This window comes from Heteronotia binoei, chromosome 2 (assembly GCF_032191835.1).
Source record: "Heteronotia binoei isolate CCM8104 ecotype False Entrance Well chromosome 2, APGP_CSIRO_Hbin_v1, whole genome shotgun sequence".
Lineage (NCBI taxonomy): Eukaryota > Metazoa > Chordata > Lepidosauria > Squamata > Gekkonidae > Heteronotia > Heteronotia binoei.
The window spans coordinates 175,795,400-175,813,173 of record NC_083224.1 but is presented as its reverse complement, the minus strand read 5'-3'; the positions used below and the strand labels follow the sequence as shown (position 1 = coordinate 175,813,173).

General features: G+C 43.4%; 1 protein-coding gene across 1 annotated transcript in view; it reads right to left on the bottom strand.

Moving 5' to 3' along the window:
- Positions 1 to 10,476, bottom strand: part of LOC132567378 (vomeronasal type-2 receptor 26-like) — a 30,680-nt gene extending 20,204 nt beyond the window's left edge. The window contains exons 1-5 of the mRNA XM_060233053.1: positions 10,307 to 10,476; positions 6,811 to 7,102; positions 4,705 to 4,895; positions 4,110 to 4,179; positions 2,575 to 2,793 (exon numbers count right to left, since the gene is read on the bottom strand). Coding sequence (XP_060089036.1) covers positions 2,575 to 2,793; positions 4,110 to 4,179; positions 4,705 to 4,895; positions 6,811 to 7,102; positions 10,307 to 10,476 — 942 coding nt within the window. The remainder of the gene's footprint in view (positions 1 to 2,574; positions 2,794 to 4,109; positions 4,180 to 4,704; positions 4,896 to 6,810; positions 7,103 to 10,306) is intronic.
- Between the last annotated feature and the right edge of the window lie 7,298 nt (positions 10,477 to 17,774).

Sequence of the window (17,774 nt, the reverse complement as noted above, 5' to 3'; positions counted from 1 at the left end):
AGCCATAGCTCTGGCAGAGGTTGTCCTTGAAAGGGCAGCTGCTGGGAGAGCCCTCTCCAGCCCCACCCACCTTGCAGGGTGTTTTTTGTGGGGGAGGAAGGGAAAGGAGATTGTGAGCCCCTCTGAGACTCTTCTGAGTGGAGGGCGGGATATAAATCCAATATCTTCTTCTTCTTCTTCTAAAAACAACTCCCCCGGCCACTTGGAAATCTTTCAAAACAACTGTTCCATTTCCCCAGCCATTCCCCATACAGAATAATGGTCCTGAAAAAACTGGAAATGGGGGGGGGGGAACCCTCCAAATCCAATTACCATACAGGTATCTGGAATTCAGGAATATTGGAATTACCAATATATTCCCAGTCCAATATACCTGAACCTGAAAAGGTACTTTTTTGGCACGTCCCACCCAGGACCCTGGGAATTATATTGTTATGGACAGTTGTTGGTATTTATGGCGAGAAAATGGTTGGATCCAACACTGAAGAGGGAAAAAATCAAACATTACTAAGGACATAGGTGTATTAACAGCAGTTAGTGACTAGTTTACCAGGTTTCTATCCTGTTTATCCTTTCTATCAAGAGCCAGTTTGTTGTGGTGGTGAAGTGTGCGGACTCTTGTCTGGAAGAACTGGGTTTTATTCCCCACTCCTCCACTTGCAGCTGCTAGAATGGCCTTGGATCAGCTATAGTTCTTGCAGAGGTTGTCTTTGAAAGAGCAGCTTCTGGAAGAGCTCTCTCAGCTCCACCTACCTCACAGGGAGTCAGTTGTGGGGGAAGAAGATAATGGAAATTGTAAGCCACTCTGAGACTGATTCAGAGAGAAGAGTGGGGTATAAATCTATGGTCTTCTTTTTCTTCTTCTTCTTCTCTTCCTCAAAATTGTTCAAAGCAATTGTTCAAAGTTAGGAGCAATCGTGTTTTATTTAATTGGCCAGAAGAAGAAGCCAAGATTTGTTGCAATCAGAATTCTGGACTGGGAAGACTGAAGGTCAGATTCCTGCAAAACTCACAGGCTGATTTCAATCAGTCACTATCAGTGCAATCCTAAAGCCATTTCCCTATGCAGCCCAGTTGCATAGACCTGCGTGAGAGTCTGAGTTAGATCTCCTAAGGATGGTGCTGTGTCTGTCAGCCCCACCTACTGCACAAGGTTGTGCGGATTTAAAGGGGAAGGCTAGTAAACCATGTATAACATCATGAGTACCTGAATACAAAGATGGGCTACATCAGGGGTAGGGAAATGGCTGAGAAGTTGAGTGCATTTTTTGCCTTCACTGTGGAAGACGAGAAGTGTTTGCCCGCTCCAGAACCACTAATTTTGGAAGGGGTGTTGAAAGACCTGAGTCAGATTGAGGTGACAAGAGAGGAGGTCCTACAACTGATAGACAAATTAAAAACTAATAAGTCACCAGGTCCGGATGGCATATATCCGAGAGTTCTGAAAGAACTCAAAGTTGAACTTGTTGATCTTCTGACGAAAATATGTAATCTTTCATTGAAATCTGCCTCCGTTCCTGAAAACTGGAAGGTAGCAAATGTCACCCCCATCTTTAAAAAGGATTCCAGAGGATTTCCGGGAAATTACAGGCCAGTCAGTCTGACTTCAATACCGGGAAAGTTGTTAGAAACCATTATCAAGGACAGAATGAGTAGGCACATTGATGAACACGGGTTATTGAGGAAGACTCAGGATGGGTTCTGTAAGGGAAGATCTTGCCTCACTAACCTGTTACAGTTCTTTGAGGGGGTGGACAAAGGGGACCCAATAGATGTTGTTTACCTTGACTTCCAGAAAGCTTTTGATAAAGTTCCTCATCAAAGGCTCCTTAGAAAGCTTGAGAGTCATGGAGTAAAAGGACAGGTCCTCTTGTGGATCAAAAACTGGCTGAGTAATAGTAAACAGAGAGTGAGTATAAATGGGCAGTCTTCGCAGTGGAGGACGGTAGTGCCTCTCTCCAAAATACCCTCCCAGTTTCAAAAAGATTGGACCAGGGGGTCCAATTCTATGAGCCCCAAAAGAAGGTGCCCTTATCCTTCATTATTTCCTATGAAAGTAAGGCATTGAAAAGGTGTGCCAACCCTTTAAATGTGAGGGCAAGAACTCCCAATATGGAAATATCTTCAATAAATCTTTCTTTAAACATAATCTAGTTGTCTTTACCTCTTTTACTGTTCTTATTGCAGTATTTAATGCGTGAATTATTAAACTACCTTTCGGTATATCTTTTGATATAGTTAAAATGGTCATTAGGACATAGAACCTGTTGTTAATTTATTTGAATCCCACCACTGCTTTCTAGCATTAAAGAACTGCTGAGAGGGCATTCTTGGGCATGGTGAAATGAATCAGATATTTCTAGGAAATGTGCATGTTTTACTACAACCTCTAAAATAGAGTTTCGGGTGGTGGGGGGAAGTATACCATCCTGGACACCAACATCTGAAGGAAGATGGCCTTTAGTCTATTCCACAAATTCAATCTTATACTCTCAAAGGTATAAGCAATTGTATGAGCAAAAGGTATGAGCAATTGTCTCTACCATTACCCAAGAATATTGACTTTTTCCCCACCTGGGTAGCCCAAACAATTGCATCTGCATTAATGATGAAGTCTTTGCCTGGGGGAGCCCTAGGATCCATCCTTCCAACTTTCACTTGAGCTGAAGATTTATTTGGAAATAAAACTAAGTTCAGGATATCATAGCCAGCTGATCCCTTCTTGTTTCCAATGAAAAACACTTCCTCACCAGCACTGTTGTTGAACTGGGTGCTCCTCAGAGAGGCAAGGATCTGAAATAAAAGAGATCCTGAGAAAATGATGTCACTGTTATGTCTACTATCAGGACCGGTTGTAGGTTTTGGTGGGCCATAGGCATAGAGTTCCCAAGGTCCTTTCCCCCTCCACTATCAGACCTCCTGATTATGCCCTCCCCTCCATCTTCATGCCACTCACCTACCTGTGTATTTTGTCCCTACCCACTTGCAAACCCTTCTATCACCTAAGCTCACAGCTGCCTGATCACCTGCAGCCCTTTCCCTGGCAATGGCAGTGTGTGTAGCTGGAAGCATGGGCTGCTAGCAAGAGAGTGGTCAGGGGGAGGGCGTGACAGCAGTGGGTCCCAGCAGACACCCTGGGCCCTGGCTGCTGCCCCTCCTCAGGGTATGCTGACACCAGCCCTAACCATAAGGGGACTGGTTCTTTGGACATTCTGTCTGGCTACCACAAGAAGGGATTATGGCTTCTGTAGTCGTTTCCTTAATGGAAAAGCCAAGAGTGAATTCTCAGTGGGCACTAATGCCAGGTGACTTCTTTATGTCTCTGTGTTGGGGGGCATCTCTTATAATAGCTACTTCCCATGACACATGTGCCATGTGCTTGGATGGAGGGTGGAAGCAACTAGAGTAGAGACAGTCCGGAAGTTAAAATGTTGGATATGGTTGCCAGCAAGCCTAGTGGAAGCCACGTTCCCTACCACTAGCCCTCACTGCCAATTGGCTGGCTGGAAGGGGGTTTACCAGGAGGAAGAGGAAGACACAGGCCACCTTGCTGGCATCACAGAGGAAGTGACATCCTGATGCCACTGGTTTCTGATCTGCTGGTATTTGGGCAAAACTTTATGGTAGAAGCTGCTTTTACCATTGAGTTTTTACCTAAATATCAGAGTATTGCAGTGACATCACATCTCGATGGCATCACTTCCTGTGCAACAACAGCAATGTGGCGTGTGCCTTCTTCTTTCTCCCAGTAAGTTCCTCTCATTCACCACCAGTTGCCATGAGGAACCTGGGAAGAACTCCAAAAGGCCCAGAAAGGGCTGTTTAAGAGATGAGGTAGACTGCTTTGCTTAGGAGAACAAGGACCCTGGGTTGTCTCTGGGATAGAACAAAGAAAGAGTTCTAAGAGGAACTTGTGCTACTTTTTCCTCACAAGGAAAAGAACCCTGGGCAGCTATTCCTTTTCTCTATGGCTGAAGAAATGGCAAGCTATGAAAACCAGTACATCAGATTGCTTAGTTTATTTGGGATGGATCACTGCATCTTGGCTAAAATGTTCTGGGCTGTCCATTCCTTGACACAAGAGCCACATAGCAAAAAGAGGAGGTTACCTGCCATGGCTGAACATTCAGAAGCCTCTTCCCATTCCCCGTCATTGCATGTCTTGATGCGAAGGTGTACCTGGCATGTAGGGCATGTGCCACAGAATAGACAGCATTATAAACATTATAGCTGTTTCCAGTCATGCTCGTTTCAAATACAAATGGTGGGAGGTTCTCTATGTCCTCCTTCCCTGTACAGTTCTTAAAGCCTTCAGGAATATGATGTGGTTTTTTAAACAAACATATGAATACAAGTTCCCACCACTGTTTAAGAAAGACATCTCCCTGGGGCTGGAGTGGATCTAAAGTCCGAAGAAAGCTGCGGAATCCTGGAACATCACTTGTGTGGCTTCTGAAGGACAGGGCACCATGAAAGGCCCCTACAGACTTCCAGAAAACAAAGGGTCCTCCTGCAGAAAACTCCCACTGGCTCGTGATAATCCAGATCTTCTCAAGAGATTTTTTAATCTTTTCTCTGTATTTAAAAAGTGGTTTGATTAAATTGCGTATGGCATTTGAGTCACCGGAGACAACTACAACTTTGGCCTTAGCCTGCATGAGAGCTATAGCTAGACTCTTATCATTATTTATACTTGTATAGTACACTGAGATTTCAGCCATGGTCCGTTGAATGAACTCGACACAGATGTTGTTCTGTTCAAGCATTGGTGTTAGTGCTTGGATGAAGTTTTCACCGCTGTCATCATCTGGAGCAACAATCCCAATCCAGTTCCAATGGAAATGAAGAAGTAAGCGGATGATCCCCAAATACTGTGGGACTTCACTGGGATCAATCTGGTAGAAGAAAGGAAATCTGGTCCTCTCTTTCAGAACAAGATTGAATGAGCCATAACCGAGCTGGAGGGGGGGAGGGAAGGAAGGAAGGAATAATTTCTGTGGTTAGATCTTGCTGTCTCAGGAGGGAGGAAGGGAGGCTTTTAGCTGAATAACAGATTTCTAAATATTGTACAGTAATCTTCAGGGCTCCACAAAAATCAGGGCTCCACAGAAATCCATGTCCTGGTGACTGGATTTTCCTCTTTTTTCCTCAAGAAATAATTTCTGTTGCGAGATCATAGCATCTCAGGATCCAATCTACTGATGCGTCTGGGCTGAAATGGTTGAGGCAACGAAGCCACTGAGCCATGAAATGCTTCGAAGAAAGAGAAAAGAAGAAACTACTCTGGGACACACTGTGTGTACATGTGTGCTTTTTCATGTTAGTAAGTAAAACATAGAATTCACCACTGCAGGAAGTGGTGGCAGCTACAAACATAGTTTCAAGAGGAGACTGGATAAACATATGGAGCAAAGGTCCATCAGTGGCTATTATGTAGAAGGTGTATATGGAATAAAGTTAAAGTCCAATGGCACCTTTAAGACCAACAAAGTTTTGTTCAGGCTGTGAGTTTTCGTGTGCACGCTCACTTCAGCAGACTGAATGGAATAGAAACAGAAACAACAATCCTATATCTAGAAGGTGGGCAGTAAATTAGTATACAGAATAATGAAGGGGTTTTAAACAGATTTAAAAATTACAAGCTTTGTTATATGGCATTGTGTATTTATTTCCTCCATTTCAACCCAGCTATTAGGGAGACCAGTACTCAGCCAGCCCTGCCAGGTGGAAGGAATAGGGTTACTCATAGGATCCTTTCCATCCAGCTATATAAGCTGTTGGCACCATCTTTCTCTTGCAGCTGCCACCAAGGCAGGACTCTATTTGTCACTGGAATGTGCAGAGAAATTCCCCTCCTGAAGCAGAATCTGGTAGGGATGAGGTAACAAGGATCACCTGTAGGAACACCTCCCCCCCCACCTCCCCCTTAAAATATTTATATCCTTTTGTATCACATTCTCCTGCTCAGGAGAATCTGGAAAAAATATATATTAGGCTTCCAGAATATCCAGAAATATAAGAAATACCCATCTGAGAAAAGTTCAAAATATAGATGAAGTATTAAACAATTGTCAAGTTGAATAATCACACAAGTAGCTGTGTCTCTTTTACTTATGGGGAAAGGGTACTACTGACTCAGCCTGTTTTTTATTAAAATGCCTTGTGCCCAGATAATCCTTTGTGGGTGCCAGAAGTCAGCTGCGACTGGATGGCACTTTCCACCACCAATGTATGCACTAAGGTCAATGAGTAGTTCATTTAATTAAAAGTTTTGAGCAACCCTGGTTCTCTAGGGCTGTCTTGGGGCAGGCTGGGAATGGGATGGGGCAGGCTGGTGGTTCATTGGAACAAGTCCATAAAAGGCAGCCAGGCCAGGAGCCAGGAATTTCAGCATCCAATCCCAGTGCCTCAATCTCAGCCCTGCTGCTTCACTCCTCCTAATGGAAACCTCTTTTCTCAGTCAATCTATTGAGCAGTTTTGTCCTCCCATTCATCCCAAGTGCTCAAGGCATCTCACATGGTTCTTTCCCTTTCTGGTTCAGCCTCACAGTAATAACCCAGTGAGATAGGTGAGACTGAGATGAACTGGCCAAAAGTCAGCCAGCGTGCATCACTGCAGTGTGAGGATTTGTATTCATGTCACTCAGATCCTCATCTAACATTCTAACCATTGCTGCAAAGCAAATATATCACTGAATGTTCTGCTTCTCCACTCCTATGTGCCCTTCAGCAAGACCCATTGCCTCCCCTACATATTCACACAACACTCCTCAAACACACACTTTTATCCCCATAAAAATATCCTCTTACCTGCGGGACCTTGAAGAGGCCCAAGAGGGAGGCCATCTGCATTGAGATTCTGGAGTAGAGACTTCCAATGACAGAGAGCAGCTTCTCCTGTCTGCTGCATCTGTAGTTAGGCACGATATGGTCCCCCATGGACAGAAAGGACAGGCCTGCCTGGTAGGTCATTCTTGCAAAGTAAGTGTCTTCAAAGATTCGGAAGCCCATCGTGATGTTGGGAAGGAGTGCCGGATCCTTGTTGATCTCTCTGATGGCAAATGCAAGGGCCAGGATTTGTTGATAGTTTTTGGCCACCGGGCTGCAATAAAAGTTACATGATATGGGTCAGTGGAAAAACAAGGGTTGTAATGAAAGACCTTCTGGTTGCATTCATCACTGCTTATAACGCCCCCCTCCCTGCAAACCAATGGCAGGCTGGCAGCCAGGGGCATGAGCAGACAAGCAGGAAGTGCCAAGTGCAGAAGTTCCCTGTCCTAGACAGCGGCTGGAATGTGTGTCTGGGAGCAGCCAGACTAAGTCCAAAAGACATCACCACCCGGAGCTCCCCCCCTACCCGGTGTTGCCCTGCTGTGCAAGGAACACCTCCCCAGGGGGCAGCAGAATTCAGAGTGCGAGCCACTGGGCATGCATCCACTTCAGCAAACCCCCCCCCCCCCGCAAGTGCCCAGCACACAGCAGCCCTGTGCAGTCGGGTAGGCCGTCAGCCTGGACAGGCTCCACCTCACTTCCGCCCATGCTCCAGCGCAGTCCTCAGGCGCCACTGCCCGCGGGTGGAGCAGCGCTCGGGTGGCCCCCCACCCACGTACCTCCCCTCTGCTGTGGCGGCGCCGGTCGTACATCGGTGCAAACCCTTCCTGCGCCCACATACCGGCTTGACTGCTTCCAAAAGACTTTCTGCCCCCCCCCCCTCTCTGGATTGCGCTCTAAGTGGCTCAGATCAAGAGTCTGTTTACTACAGCATCCTGTTTCTGAGAAAGAGACTTCTGGATATCCATGTGGAAGATGTAAAGACAATCCCCCTTTCCTGTCATCACCCTCCCCAGCATCTGTTATTCAGGGGTAGACTGCCTCTGACTGTGGAATGTCTCTTTATCTGTCATGGCTTAGTAGCTGATAGAACATTTGTTTTATAACTCCCATGTTTGCAGTGGGGCACTAATCACTAAAATTGTCCCAGTGGTAAATCCTGTATCTATTACATTTCTTACTCCATAAAAAAAGCATTCTAATCAAGGATTATTCCATACCAATGGAATAATACCAATGAAAGCAAAATCAGTTTTATCCACAGCCCATTTAACAATCCAGGTCAATTTAGCTGCTTCATTGCATATGTTTACTATTGGGGGGGTACATTCCTTTATGACTCCACTTATCTTGGCAGTAACCCAATTTCTTCTGGGTGCCCAGATGAAAGTATTTAACAGCCTTTGCTATTCTTTTGGTGTTTTGTCCAGGATTGCTACTCATGAATTAGATAATAAATGACTGAAATTTGGTCAATATCATTGTGTTCATCTCATACACATTTCCTAGTCCTTTCCAGATTCTTAGCAAAGAACACAAACTATTGTTCAGCTGTTTCTATAGGACCTGACAGGGTCTAACACTAAATTCACATAAGAAGAGCTCTGTTGGATCAGACCAGTGGTCCATCTAGCACAGCATCCTGTCTCACAGAGCGGCCAACCACAGTTCCTCTGGAGAGCCAACAAAAGGGAACAGAGGCCGAAGCCTTCTGATGTTGCCTCCTGGCACTGGGTTTTAGAGGTTGACTGCCGCTGAATGTGGTGGTTATCTTTAGTCACCAGGGCTAGTACCCACTGATAGATGTATCATCTGTGAATCTATCTAATCCCCTTTAAAGCTGTCTATGCCTGCGGCCATCACTGCATCCTCTGGTAGCAAATTCCACATTTTAATCACTCTCAGTGTAAAGATGTATTTCCTTTTGCCCTGCTGCTGCTTAACACAGGTGCCTGTTTCTAGAAGTTCCAATGGAATTTGCTGGACAGTCTGAAAGTACAGCATCTCTGAGCCCACCGGGCAAAACCTACCATGCAGCATGGATGTTCCAGTGAGGGGGGTTTCTTATGCCAGTTTAAGCAAGTTTATTAAACTAACATAAATTACATAATATGTTAACATAGGGATAATAAAATATATATTAGATAAATAATATACATGAGTAGACAGATCAGTATGAACAGGATTATAAACAAGATATCAAAATTAGAGACAATTAAAATTAATTACAATTAAAAGAACAATAAATCATGGTAGTAGACATTGATTGGAATAACATTTTGTTCCACCAGATACTCAGCCACTGGAAACCAAAGCATTCAGAATTTTTGTTGGTATTTTGCTAGATCTGGAGTCACAGTACTACAAGTAATTTTACCACAGGCGAAAGCTTCCTGGATCTTATTCTGCCATTGATTAATTGTTGGACAAGATTTGTGTCTCCATTTAGTGGCAATGACCAGGGGATTTTTTTTAGCAGCAATGCACCGGAATACAGTTCCAGCTGACTTGGCATCAGGGGGTGTGGTCTAATATGAAAATGACTCCCTGCTGGGCTTTTTCTACAAAAAGTCCTATGTGAAACAATGGCAATGTCAGAGGGTGTGGCCTAATATGCAAATGAGTTCTTGTTGGGCTTTTTCTACAAAAGCCCAGGCAATGGCTAATCTAGCCAGTGCCAACAGATAAGAAATTAAAGTAAATATCAGTTTAGGACCTGGGAAAGAAGGCCACAATCCCAGTAGAACTGTTTTGGGCTGGGCAGGAACCTGAAGACCAGTAATCATATGAATACGAGATAAGATTTGTGTCCAAAATAGCTTGATTTAGGGACAATACCACCAACAATGCATATAATCACATAATTGACCACAGTTCTTCCAGTATTTGGGACTAATTTTAGAATCTATACAATACAACCTACCAGGTGGGAGATAGCATATAGTGAAAATTTCTATGCCAATAAAGGTATTTGGATATAGTGAAAACTGGAGAGATTAAGTTCAAAGAATTATAAATTAAGTCCCAATCAAATTATTGTAATCTGTTATTACAGTTGCATTCCAAATGATTTGATGGTTTATCTTTTTATCAGTAGACAGTAAATGCAACATTTGATAGATTTTCGACAACACACCTTTAATTTCCCCATTGTTATTCTGTAGTAGGACTTCAAAAGGGGTGAGAGGGAGCTTTATCAAGTTTGTAAAATTTCCCTTGTGAAACATACGTTGGATGTGTAAGTATCTGAACCATGACACTGCTGATCCTAGACATTTTTCTAGCTCCCGCATGGATTTATGAGCGCCTATGTCAACATTTGGAATTGTTTTTCCATTTTCACAATCTGAGGACTGTACTGTTGATAATTATAAGCGCAGAGGAGCATAATTGTGTGATATTTATGCTAGTGATAGTTCTTTCTGTCTTTCAGACTGAATAAACCCCATCCCAGAGCTCTCCAAGCATAACTTACCGTGCAGCATGGATATTCCTGGGAGGTTTTTCAAAGGATGGATGTGTAACTGCAGCCTTCAGGTGGGGCAAAATCCCACCAACCAGGAGGTCTCCTGGCCTGTAATATGCTTCTTGGAGCTCAAAGGGTCTGGTCAAGAGGCACTTGCTCCTCCTTAGTGTCCCTTGCATAGCCCGAGGCAAGAGCCAAGAGAGGAACAGCACCCACATTAGTACCAGTTTCATGAAATTTTCCACCCTAGAGCAGCAAAGAAAGTACCGCATAGAGTCTGAATTACAGTCAACTGTGTGGACTTTCAGATTGTAGGGAGGAAGCATATGATGTCAGTGTGCTCACTGCCCACCTCAGCCCCCTTGGAAATATCCAGTGTATATAACATGCTTAACAGAAACATGTTTTGTTCTGATCTGGACATTGTTTATTTTGAGTTTAATAGATAGAAAATATCAAGGGCTCAGTAAGAATTACTGTGATCTTGCTAATTTCAGAGGAGAGAGAAAATCACATCTCAAGAGCGCTAGGCTGTATTTGCACCTCAATCAGAGACAGATGTGTTTGTGTAACTCTGTGCTTCTCCATGGGGCAGGCAGACTTGGGGGGGAGGGGGTTGGACTTAGGTTGCCAGATTCTGAACTTGGGCCTGTGTGAAGCTGACCAGCAAAAACCAAAATGACATCTGGGGGTGGTCCAAAGATATTTATCCCAATTTGACAGGTAGACTGGAGCCCAGTACTTAAAGACCAACGAGATCATTGCAGTATAAGCTTTCAAAAATCAAAGGTCCCTTCACTGGATACCAATTTGATGGCTGAGTCTGGAACTAGGGTTGCAAGTTCCCCAATGTGGTGGTTGATCCCACCCATCCATCACCTGTTTCCCACCACCACTCAATGCTAGGAGAAGAAAAATAAAATAAAAATGGCTGCCAGGCCTATGGCATGACATCACTTGAAGGGGTCACCTGGAAGCGATATCTGTCTTTCTAGGAATTGTTAGAAACTCTGTGGTTTTATCATGAAATCCCCAATGATTACTACAGAGGATTGACATTACTTCCAGGGATTTCCTGGAATTGATGTCACACTGTCCCTTCGTTGGATACCAATTTGATGGCTGAGTCTGGAACTAGGATTCCAAGTTCCCCAGTGGGGTGGTTGTTCCCACCCACCCATCTCCTGTTTCCCACCACCACTCAGTGACAGAAGAAAATAAAGATTTAAAGACATATAAAGGATAAGTTACTGGGGTTTTTGTAACAGACACAAACTAATATACACAATTCACCCTTACCCTTTAGCTATATAAGTCTGCAGGATCATATCTTCCGTTACATCCCTGGTTGAGTGCTATGCTCTTCTGGTAGCAAACTGCTGGTGATCCCCAGCCCTATAAAGGCCTGGCTATCCTCGACTAGGTTACTCAAATGTAATAGGAGGGGGAACACAGTATAAATTACTCAGTCAAACTCCCAAAAGCCTATGTTCACATAAATGCTACACAAAGGATGCATACGTACCAAAGAGTTTTTACCTCCCAAATGGTTAGAGCGTCCGGGAAAAACCATAGAGTTTTCCCTGAAATGCCTAAAGTGGCCCCACATAGGTGCCATTTTGATTATGTCACTTTCAGGTGACATCATTGCTTCGCACCCGTGCTCCGCGCGTGAGAGAGAGTCTCCCGCTGCGGGAAGCTGGGGACTTGGCAACCCTAATTGAGCAAGGAAAAGAGACTGCTTATTTGTTAGGACTTTATTGCAAGGAGATTTTTTGAACATCCCTTCTTGCGTTACATGGGGACAAACCTGTCCAATTTTTTAGAGCTTTCCCAAACCCTTCAGGTAAATAAAGGTGCACGATTAGTTTCTTTCCTGAACAGATTTTGTGTAATAAAAATGTTATTGAAAGTTTTGAACCACAAATAAAAAGAAAAAAGACAGAAATACAAAAAACAAAGATTTAAAGAGATTTAAAGGATGTTACTAACTTTTTTCTGCAACAGATGCAAACTAATAATATTCAATCCACCCTTTCCCTATAGCTATATATATCTGCAAGACTGTCTCTTCTGTTATGTCCCTAGTCAAGTGTTACGCTCTTCTGGTAGCAATCTGCTGAGGATCCCTGGCCCTACAGAGGCCTGGCTGTCCTCAACTAGGGCCAGGACCTTCTCTGTACTGCCCTGGTGGAATTCTCTGCCAGATGACATCCAAGCCCTGCAAGATCTTTTGCAATTCCACAAGGCCTGTAAGGCAGAATGTTCCTTTGGGCTTTCAATTGAGGACAGCAATGGCCGGCACCTTTCTTTTCTTTTTATCCACCACCCTTCAGGCAATTTCCACACACACACACACACACCCGTATGCTCTGATAGTTTGGAAGAACTTAACTAGTGAGATACCATCATGGGTTTAAGAGTTTTATCTGTTTAATCTTTTGAAATGTTTTACTTGGAACTTTGATTGTTTTATCTGTCGTACATTGCCAGGAGCGATGGGCAATCAAGCAAATCCAATAAATACTACTGTGAAGCAGAGAAATAACGAGGTCCGCACAGACTTACTGGTTTGAAGCAAGGTTTACTTTATGGTACCATAAGCAGAACCCAGTCGGGCATGGGCCCCCAAAATGACTGAGTTAAAATCATTCTACATACAGTCAGTTTTATTCACACAGAAAACCAGCAGGCAGGCACACAAGCTTATCTGATTTCAAAGGGTCCCGCCTCCACTAAATTCCCCCTGGTAAAATTCCATGACTAAGTTTCCTTACTTATCTATATACAGCAAGTCTCCTGTAGGAGGCTGTTCCCTTATCTAATCTTACAGCTGGAGCTCACATCCGCTGGCCGGTAGAGTCAGTTTCTAACCCTTAGTTTGAAGACAAAGCATATTTTTACTCAATATGACAAATATTATTATTATTGGGGATATTCATTAATTATTCAGGGGCTGCCCCTTCAACTGCTAATAATTTTGATAGTGGTTCCTGAGCCAAAGCAGTGTTTGACTATGCAGATTCTGACAGTTTGAGAAGAAGAAAGGAGGAGGAGATTGGATTTATACCCTGACCTTCACTCAGAGACTCAGTGGCTTACAATCTCTTTCCCCTTCCCATCCACAACAGACACTCTGTGAGGTAGGTGGAGCTGAAAGAGCTCTGACAGAAACTGCTCTTGAGAGAACAGCTCTGAAAGACCTTGTGACTACAAGTGCATATGGGGGAATGGGTAATCAAACCTTGTTCTCCCAGATTAGAGTCTGCACATTTAACCACTACATCAAACTTGAGATGAAGGCAATCCTTGTTATATCCTCCTAGTTAAACTTCTCCTAACTAGATCCTGGGACAAACCTGATTTCCTTGTAAACTAGAAATCAGTAGTCCCCTATAATTTGAGAGAAGCTGTGGTTTACCCTATGGAAATCTAAGGATGCACCAGCTTTCAGTGGCTGAAAGCAAGATGCACTGCAACCCTAGTCTCTTTAAAAGGGAGCCTGATGTGGCCTAGTAGTCACGCTGCTTTTTATGAGAAACTTAAAATCTTTTTAAATCACCCCTATCTGGCCTACTTGAATTTTGAAAGGAGATAAAGCCGTAAACTGGATTAATTTTTTTTTTATTTCAAAAAACACAATCCCTAAAAACACCCTTATTAGTGGGGAAGCCTATTTAGTGGCCCTAGCCAACCTGAAAGCACACTCAGACTCCAAAAATAACTATAAAAACATGAAAGTGACCCAGCCCACACACACCCTCACCAACCCCAATCCCAACCAGAGGTAATTTAAAAAACCAAAACAAAACCAGCACAATTAGAAAAGGCCAAGCAACTCAACTGTTTAAAAAGTGGCCTTTTCACCAATAAGAAACCTCAGGCCAAATCAGTCAACAACACCTCCCGCCCACCAAAACCAGAACCAGGAAAAGGGACAACAGAAGAAGGGCAAGCAACTCAACTGTAAAAAAAGTGGCCTTTTCACCAATAAGAAACCTCAGGTCAAATCAGTCAACAACATCCCCCCCCCCCCAAAACAAGAACCAGGTAAAGGGGGACAACAGGACAGGAGGATGCAAAACCTGCAGCAATAGAGAATAGATCCAAACAGAAGGCGAACACAAACTCAACTGTTAAAAAGTGGCCTTTTTAAACAATGAAAATTAGGCCAAACAGCACCCCCCCCCCCAAGAACCAGAACCAGAAGAGAAAAGGAACAACAGCAGCACAACACAGCAGCAACAAAACAAACACAGAATCCTTTTAAAACAGTAAAAAACTTAACTTTTAACAATACAGGAACTTTACCAACCCCCCCCCCCAAAAAACCTTCACCCTAACCCCAATAAATCCAAGCCACCCAAATCAGGAAAAGTAAAAGGACACTGAACTTTTAAAAGTCCTCTCACTAAACTAAGATATGGGCAAATTGGCAAAAAAACAACAACCCACCCCAGGCCCCCTCCCCCAGCAGAACCCCCTAACTCCAGATAAGCTAGTACCCACCACCCAAATCTGGATAAGTAAAGGGACTCTGAGTCTTAAAAAATCCTTTTACCAACTAAAATAAAAACAAGAACCCCAAGACTGTCTTACCTTGTCTTCTCTACTCCAGGCAAGTCTGGTAAGGCTGAGAGAGAGCAGCAGCAGCTGAGGCCAAGGGCCAGCACAGCACAATCTCTTTCTCACACCAACACAGCAGCAATGGAGGAGTCTAGCCAGGCAAACTCCTTAAAAAGGTTCTCTGGCCCTATAGAGAGCAGTTTCAAAAAATAGCACTGCTCTGTGATTGTCCAGACAACAGTGCTTACTTGGATACCCAAGTAAGCAAAAGATCAAAAGAACAACAATGTTGCTGATGGCTGGGGGATCAGCTACACAACAGCCCTGCAAAACATGCATTTGCAATGCATTTTGCAAATGCATGCTTCGGATTGGCTGCTGGGGCTCCTCTTCCCCCTCCCCCCCTCCCTGATCCCAGGAAGGCTATGGGAGAGGCGGGAAAAGGCTACCAAAGGCAGGAAAGGAGGCAAGCAGCTCCCCTGAGGTTGCAGAAGCCCCTTTCCCGCCTTTTGCATTGAATTCCATATACTTCCGAATATATATACGGAAGTATACGGGGAGCCATACTCGACTCCCGCATAATGGGCCCCAATTGGAATCGGCTGTAGGCGATTCTGTATACAGCCGAATCAGTGGTGATTCGGCGACTGATTCGATTCGGCCGAACCGCATGCACACCCCTAATTACATATACTCTAACAAGCATATTTTTAAAACTTTTAGTTCTACCGAAACCTCTAAATGGTGGCCTTTCACACCCTGGAATATCACGTACCAAAACCCAATATTTTAATATGATCCGTCTTATGGGTTCAGATAAGGTAGTGAAGTCAACGATTCTTTTTCTATGTGTCAAAACATTCTCCTTTAACAGTTTGTTGGGCATGAACAATCACATTCCCTATGGCAGTTGGAAGGTAACTCCTATTATGAAACTGATTAGCCATTTTCGATGCTTGTATTCCGGTCAGATTCAAATGTGGAATTCCTGTGAATCTGGAGGAATTGTCCATCAGGCAAATTGCAAGGTAAGTGCTTTGAATGTTGTGAATGAAAGTGTAAAAAAAAAAAAAATTCTGTCAGTGCTTTTAACAAAGGGCTTCACAGCCAAGGTGTCATTACCCATTCTGAACACAGTAGTGTCCAAATATGTTTTGGAATTCAAACCATAATGACAAGTAAACTTCTCTGACTGGTGGATTGTATTATGCAATCTGCAAAATTATTAATTTCCTGAGCATCAGAAAATGAGTCTAACATATCTCTTATAAATTATATATATATATCCTCTTCCAATTGGACTGTGAAAATATTTGCCAAGCTGGGAGCAAAGGCACTATCCATTGCTAACACTCTTTATTTGTAAAAAGAAGTCTTGATTAAAGTGAACATAGTTTTTTTCTAATATAAGGTCCACCAAATCCAACAAGAAGAGGGTAAGTGGCAACAATATTTGTCTCTTGTCCAACACTGACTATAGACATGACCTTACTTACTCTAAAGTTACCAGTATAGCACCAGGGGAGATGGTCTTACCCTCAATTTTAACAATAAAATATTTTGCATCGTTTATGTAAGATGGTATATTTGAAAAACAAATGGCTGCAAAAAAGAGTCCATATATTTGGATAATGGCTCTAGCACTGAATTATAACCTGATACTATTGGGCAGCCAGGTGGTGCTTTCCCTGGATTCTGTACCTTTGGTAAAGTATAGAGAACAGGTACCTGGGGGATTCATTAATTATGTATTATGCTACCAAGTCTTCAATGTATCCCATTACTAAACTTAGAATGTGTATGGTTGGATCTTTGGGGATTTGCTTATGCAATTCAGCGTCCTGAAGCTGTCTCATAATCTCCTGATGGTAATTATTATACTCTTGTAGCACAATAGCTCCTCCTTTATCAGCCTCCTTGAGTATGATGTTTTTATCCCAAGCCAATTCCAATACAACAGCACAATTACTTCTAGACAAGTTGCATCTTGTTCTTTTAATATTCAGTTCATGCTCCTCTATATCACAGAGGACAAGTTTTTCAAAAGTTTGTATGGAGACATCAGTACAATTTGGTACAAATGAAGGCTTAGGTTTAGATCTATGGGGGACCATCTCATGTGTATTACCAAAGTGTTTCCTTAATTTTAAACACCACACTAACTTGAAGAGATTAATCTGGTCTGAAATGCCCAAACCCAAACTCAATACATGCTGTTCTTTGGGTGTCAATATTCCAAAGGATTGGATATGTATGTTATCCCGGCTCCTAGGTGTATGTAGCTGTTTTTATGGTTTAGCTTCAAGAAACATCTATCTGATATAGGGTTGCCAAGTCCAATTAAAGAAAAATCTGGGGACTTTGGGGGTGGAGCCAGGAGACATTGGGGATGGAGCCAAGAACAAGGATGTGACAAGCATAATTGAACTCCAAGGGAGTTCTGGCCATCACATTTAAAGAGACAGCACACCTTTTAAAATGCCTTTCTTCCATAGGAAATAATTAAGGATAGGGGCACCATATTTTGGGGCTCATAGAATTGGACCCTCTGGTCCAATCGTTTTGAAACTTGGGAGGGGGGTATTTTGGGGAGAGGCACTAGATGCTATACGAAAAATTTGGTGCCTCTACCTCAAAAAATAGCCCCCCCCAGAGCCCCCAATACCCACGGATCAATTTCCTATTATTCCCTATGGGAATCGTTCTCCATAGGGAATAATAGAGTGCCTAGTAGACATTTCCCTCCCCCCCATGCTTTCTAAAGGGGGGGAGGGCCTCCAAACTAGGGAATCCCCTTCCTCCTCCCTCTCACACACACACACTTACCAGATCTTCCTCCGGACAACTCTACTTCCTGTGAAAACGAAAGCAAAAGAAAGGGAGGGGCCGTTCTCAGAAGCCCTTTCTGCTT